The following is a 6,911-nucleotide window of genomic DNA, read 5'->3' on the forward strand; positions in this document are numbered from 1 at the left end:
AAGCTTATTATAAAAAGAAAACAGAAATTTCAAATACATATCTTAATAAATTATTCATTTTTTTCGAAAGATCGAGAGAAGATAAGAACATAACTATTGAAGAATTAGAAGAATTCAATGAAATTTTTAGATAAATTTGATATAGAAATATCATCAATAAAAGTTGAAAATTCCTAGTTAAAAATAGTTGCTTAATAAATATGAAAAAATTGAAATTTTAGACGATGAAAAATTCATATCAAATGAACCTTTTTCCAGAATTATTAACCTTGTCTCTGATGAATTTATAACATTATAAAACGTATGGAGAACTTGTAGAGATAATAATGCGATAACGCTAGTTTCACCTCTAAAACTAAACGTTTTTCCAACCATTCCCGATGATTGTTTATACGCATGGGATTGCGAAACCTATAACGAAAATAAAGCCATACCTTATTCTTGCACGTTAATTAATTTAGAAAAACTAAGAAAAATGTTAGACAAAATAAATAATCTCTTTCCAGATTTAAAGCCGACAGATCCCATTCCAGAAGAATTTTATAATAAATTAATGAATATAGTAGAAATATTTGTAGGTACAGATTGTATCGATCAAATGTTACAACGTTTAGGAAAAATAGATCAAAAAAGAATAACATTAATTGTTCATTACGGTAGCGGTATTGATAACTGGATCATGATCAAAAACGTAAAAAAACTAACACAATGCCCTTTAAAAACAGCTAGAAGAATTCTGTCTCTACCTTTAACTAATTCATTCATCGATGAAGATTTACAGAAAAAATGGAAAAGACAGAAAGAAATAAAGGGTAACTCTAATTATTTGCAAAATATTGATTTCATACGTTCCTATCAACATGAATCATCTAGTTTGGCGAAATGGGGTAATTCATCTAATCTACCAATGAATTTGAGAAAGATCTAGGATGTAGACATTGCATAATACACCAAAGATAATTGGGAACCTTTAAGACACGAATGTACGGAGCCCCTAAGGCGCAATTGTAAACATATTTATTTATTATTTCGTTTAAACGAAATAATTATTTCGTTTTAACGAAATACACTATGTTTATTTCGTTTAAACGAATTAATTTTTTCGTCTATTTCGTTTAAACGAAATAATTAACCCATCTTTTTATTTCGTTTAAAGGAATTAAATCGAAAATCATTTAAAATTTGTAATATATTAAAGGAATAAACAGAAACAGCAGGTGATAATATAATTGATTCATATATATAGCGCTAGCACGAAAGATAAAGGGGAGGTTCATTCGAGACTTAAAAAAATAAAATGTACTAAACTAATGAAACCATTGATGCTAACGGTCTGTACGCTTCCGCCATGTCGGATTTAGATAGCGAATATCCGAGAGCGGAAAGTGGTAGACCTTTTCAACAAGAAGAAAATAAAGAATTTGTTAAGCTCTTTAATGAGCAGAAATTCAGACCTAGAACTGCTATTTTAAAAGTCTGGTTTGAATATCCTACCAACATGTTCTTCCAACCCATACCAGCTAAAGATAAAATTACTTTCACGAATAGAATAGGTAAAAAGGAAACTGGCACTAAAATCAGGTTCAGAAATGGTTTCTGTCACGACGTTTTAACATCGGTCGATATTCAAGAAATAGTGAAAGCCGGTGGACGAATTATTAAAATATTAGATGGTATAGTTTACGAAGAAAATTTTAAAACTCCACCCTATAGAGATTATGTTTTAATTTTGAGAGATCTAAGAAATAAATATAAACGAGAAGGTAATATCGTAGGTAGTTATTGCATGAAATTATTAGGCAATTCATTGTATAGTAAATCTATTCAGAAGGATATAACTACATCGAGACATTTATGGAGTGAAGCGACTTTAAAAGCCAACTTCACACGTTATACACTATGAAAAAGTAAATGATAATCAATATATAGTTGAGATAAATGAAGAAGAAAAAGAATTTGACTTACACCTCCTAAATCTACACGACTAACACCTAGTCATTTGGGATCATTCGTTTTATCTCACAATAAAAAAATAATGAATAATTTTATTCGCGTGATAGATGGTTTTTATAAGCCTGAAATATACTATACAGATACCGATAGTTTAGACATTTCGTCTAGCAATTGGGATAAATTAAATGAAGCTGGGTTGGTGTCCGAAAATGGTTATTGTAAAGGAAAGAATGATTACGGTGATGGTGGAATTATATTTGGTTTATATTTAGCGCCAAAAGTTAAATACAATATCATTCTAAATTCCGACAGTATTCTCGAAGAAAAGGAAACGTTTAAGGGTTACTCTAAAGATAAGATATCCGTAGAAGATTATATTCATTTAGCTAGTGGACACGATGTAACGAATGAATTTAAGAAACCTTGGGTAAAAAGTTTCACCAATGGAGTAGTTATTCCAAAAGATGATGATAAACAAAAGAAAGTTTTTAGAAGTTATCTAAATCTCGTTAAGAGAAAAGCACCAAACAGTGAAGGAATCATGTATCCTTACAACGACGGAAAAGAATTGAACATAGATGAAAACTACGAATTTGATGATTAGGATTATCTAACTATTCAAGAAGAGAATGAAGAGTGTTAATTTTTTTGTTTTAAATGAAGTTGAATAATTTCCTCGTTACCAAAATATATAAACCTATTTTTACCATCTTTGATTTTCAGATTTATATCTTAAATCATAAAGGAATTAAGTGGTAAATACGTCGTTTGAAATGGTTTCTCTGTAATTCTATATCCTATCGGTACAGTGAATGTTGGAAGACTGTAAATAATCTGACGTTTGCAATGTATATTTATGACATCGATATCATTCTCGATATTAGCTTTGTGTGGTGCTAAAGTGGATTGGGTGTATAGTCGTTTATCAAATCCTAGTAACGTATTCAATGAATTTTCTAAGTTGAAATCAACTTGACTATTATTTCCTATTATCAATTTTATTTTGTTCAGATTCAAATTACCTTCCAATTCAATATTTTCTTTTACCATTGACACTTCCTCCATATTCAGATAGGTATTCGTTAATGGCTATGTATTCGTAGCTTCCTGGTAGTAAACGTATGGTTTTGAACGTAACTCCATTATCTGTTGATATTTTTATTTGATTATTTTTTTTCGTTGATATTTCTAATGGAATTGTAAACAGAGAAATACTTTAATCCCAATTCATATTCTTGATTGCGATCGAGTTCGTACTCATAATCTAGAGGCAATTTAATGTCTGATTTATTTGAGGTGATGACGAATCGTTGTTCTTTATTTGACACTTTTAATCACGCTTTTATAATCATTTTTATCTATGATACCTTTTTCTAGGAGTCTTTTTAATATACAATTTACTTCATTATATTGTCTGTGCGATCGATGTCCTTCCTTCATTGCCGATAATATTACTCGTAATCTATTATGTAGTTCCTCGTTGTTGTCGGATAAAAACGTTATACCTTGTCCAGATGCCACCATATCTTCGAAATCGTCTATATCTTGTGTGATTGAATTGTTTTCTTCAGCATAATCATCTGCTTCGTCAACTTCGTATTCATCATCTTGATCAATTACTCTTATATATAGTTTAACTTTTTTCGATCTTCTTGTTTCGGGTCCCGACTTTCTTATTGCATCTAGAAATTTTGAGTATGCTACTAAATCCTTATAATCGGCAATACCAATATCCTCGCCATTCATTAAATCTATTAATCCTTTCGTTAATGTAAATATTAAGTCTTTTGTATCGATTTTGAATAAAGGGGAATTTGGACTAAATATTATTCTAAATCCATTAAACAATAAACCTTGATTATCAACGATTGGTGAAATGCTCTTTGGTAAATCTGGGTCAGAGTTTGAAAAAAGACGATTTATATCATCTAATGTCCTAATTATAATACCATCATATTCAATCGCTTTGGGGTGATGAGGTTCTATCCGTTAATCCGAGTTGTTGTAATCTGTTATTTTCAACTTGGGTCTTTATTTTATTATTTGCTTTGATATATTCTTTATTTCTTTTTAAAATATTATTCCAGTCGCTACTCATTTTTAAAAAAATAAAATTAACATATGCCGATCATAACTCTTTCACCCGCAGGTTTTCTAGTATTTACAAATACATATCCATGATCATCTGGGTTTTTCCCTTGAGCTTTACAAACCTTTTTAAATGCATCTCTGTCCATTCCGTGATTTATCGACTGAATGATTTGAGATAAATCTTTATCGTTTAATTCAAATAATAAAAAACAATTTGCATTTTTTCTAATAAACATAGAATCCATCCCGTAAAAAGATTGGGATTGGTATATGCAGTGACAGTTGTAATGTCTTCCCTTCGTGAACAATTCTTGTTGAACAGCTTGATTTCTTTGCGCAACGCAGTCGTCAAACAATATTAAGTTCTTTCGTTTGCTATCAATATCAGACAAGTCTAGATCATTAACATTTTTTCGTAAGAAAAACTTGTATATCCATTGGATTCTTTCCTTCGATGTAGTTATCTATGATATATTTTATTTCCACTTCTTCTTCGTTTTCTTCGTAATATTGAAATAGGTCTTGAACATCTTTCTTTGGTAGATATTCTAAAGCTTTGGGAAATTGATAATGTGATTGCTCTGGTGTTGTTGTGTAGATATACAAAGAATCGAAATCTAAAAGGTTTGGTGTTGTCAACATGTTAAAAGTGAGATGAGTTTTCCCAGAACCGGAACTACCGCATATACACATGAGCATTGGGTTATTAGGAAATATTTCTGAATGATTACATTTTTTGCCCATTTTTTATTATTCTAATTTGTTCCAAAAATCACTCTTTCCCCTTTATACTTTGAAAGAAATATTCCTTCTCTAGTGTGTATATTTTTTAAAAATATTCCATTATCCCTATGTTTGACTTCTCCCGTGTCAATACTATCTACTAATTTATTTAATCCTTGTTTAACAGTTTTCTTGGTTTCTTCCCCAAATCTTTTTCCAAATTGTTTTATTGTGCCTATCGTTTCTCCCACTCCTGTACCTCGTGCCTCCTTTTCAATTGCTAAATTATGTCTGCGTTCTTCAGCGGCTTTAGCAGCAGCTGCTTTCTTTGAGAGGACTGTTTTTGCTATTCCAGTAACCGCTGCAATACCACCAAATATTAAAGGTAGAAGGAAAGGTAAAAATTCACCTTCTTTTGCGTTCGCGTCAATTCTTTCTAAATCTATATCGTCTCTGACTTTACAATATTTGTATTTATCAATAAGTTTTTTAGTAATAATAATAATAATAATAATAATAATAATTTATTTATTTAAGTGTCACCGTCCATATATACAGAGAATAACAACAATAAAATAATTACAGCATTATAAAATGGACGCCAGCCGGCTTCGACTTATGAGACACCTTAGAATTATATCATAAAACTACATTCAATGAGACAGGTAAAACACAAATATACAAGTAAAATAAACATTATGATAAATAAAAAGGCTCAGGGTATCACAGTCTGTTTTCTACGTTCAAACATTTTAAAAATACATGAGGCAAAATATGGTAAAATTCGTTCGTTTGTCATTAAAAAACACAATTTATTTACATTATTATAAAATAAAAAATCTGGATTAATAAAACAGGCTTCGGTACATAAAACTTTTCTTATATCAGTGTATAATTTACAGTTAAAAATAAAATGCTCCTCATTTTCAATTTCCCCATTATGACATAAAAGAGAGGTTCGGGGGGTCTAACAAATCTTCCAGTTTCAATTCTCAAAGGGAGTGAACCCGCTCTAAGTTTGGACAACACGCGTCTGTGAGCTCTATTTTTAATAATTTTGACATACGGTTCTGTTCCGAATTCAGTTTTGTACATGCGGTATGACCGGAGTTTGTTTCCATTAACATGTGTGCGGTCATTCCATACATCCCTTGACCACTGACCCACTTCCCTTTCCCATAGACTATCCCACACATCATCAATACATACAGCGTCACTTTGATCATTTAATACATGTAGTTCTCGACCGATACTTAATACTCGGTGATCCCAGGAAGACTTACGTCTACTGGCCCATTTATGTACAGTTTTACAAAGAATATTATCGTTGAGTTTAAATATCTAAACAATTCAATCTTAACTAAATTATCACCCTTCAGCCATCCCATGTCCCCCATTGCTGCCAAATTACTACTTCTTTTGCTCAAACCAAGGAAGAATTTGCATGCGTTACTATGCAGCGCATTAATACAGTTATGTGTATTAATACCCCAAATACCAGATGCATAAGTAAATACAGGCCTGACAAGCGAGTCAAATAATTTTGTGTAAACATCGTAGCTAAATCCACCAAACTGTATCGATTTAGTTTTAATCACAGCCAAAGCCCTATTAGCCGATTTTGATAACTCTTTAGCGCTGTATGAATAGTCACAGAATTCGTTCACCCACAGGCCTAGGTATTTATATGCATCTGCGTATTTAACATTTAATTCACCACTATCGAACTTAAGGTTACTTCTAACTATACCAGGGTTTCTAAAATGTACAATTTTTGTTTTAGACTCATTCACGACTAACCTCCATTTATTACACCAATTATTTAGGGTATTCAATAGAATTTGTAGTTTTTGTTCATCTGGGGCCAGAAGAACAATATCGTCAGCATATAGCAATACCGAAATTAATGTGCCATCAATATCAATTCCACAGTTAGCTTCATTTAAATCTTTAACTAGAACATATATTGAAAATAATGTAACAATACACAACCCTGTTTAACCCCTTGAGTAACTGGGAACCACTCCGTTAATGTACTATTTACCTTAACAGAGCATGAAACGTTATTGTATAAAGACGAAATACTATGCAAAAATCTACCACTCACACCTATAGAGTTCAGTTTAAACATCAAACAGTCCCTG

General features: G+C 31.2%; 2 protein-coding genes across 2 annotated transcripts in view; one reads left to right on the forward strand and one right to left on the reverse strand.

Moving 5' to 3' along the window:
• Positions 1-1,348: 1,348 nt before the first annotated feature.
• On the forward strand, positions 1,349-2,557 carry LOTGIDRAFT_153359 (hypothetical protein; the record flags this gene model as incomplete). Its single annotated transcript, XM_009057259.1, has 2 exons — positions 1,349-1,763; positions 2,061-2,557. The coding sequence occupies 2 exons, from the start codon at positions 1,349-1,351 to the stop codon at positions 2,555-2,557; spliced, it is 912 nt and encodes a 303-aa protein (XP_009055507.1).
• A 2,242-nt stretch (positions 2,558-4,799) lies between these two features.
• The window catches only part of LOTGIDRAFT_153360 (hypothetical protein), a gene marked incomplete at both ends in the record, with an annotated part of 2,797 nt that continues 685 nt past the window's right edge, over positions 4,800-6,911 (reverse strand). The window contains 2 exons of the mRNA XM_009057260.1: positions 4,800-5,128; positions 5,931-6,108. Of these exons, the coding sequence (XP_009055508.1) occupies positions 4,800-5,128; positions 5,931-6,108 (507 nt within the window). The remainder of the gene's footprint in view (positions 5,129-5,930; positions 6,109-6,911) is intronic.

The sequence above is a fragment of the Lottia gigantea genome (genome assembly GCF_000327385.1).
Source record: "Lottia gigantea unplaced genomic scaffold LOTGIsca_3, whole genome shotgun sequence".
Taxonomy (NCBI): domain Eukaryota; kingdom Metazoa; phylum Mollusca; class Gastropoda; family Lottiidae; genus Lottia; species Lottia gigantea.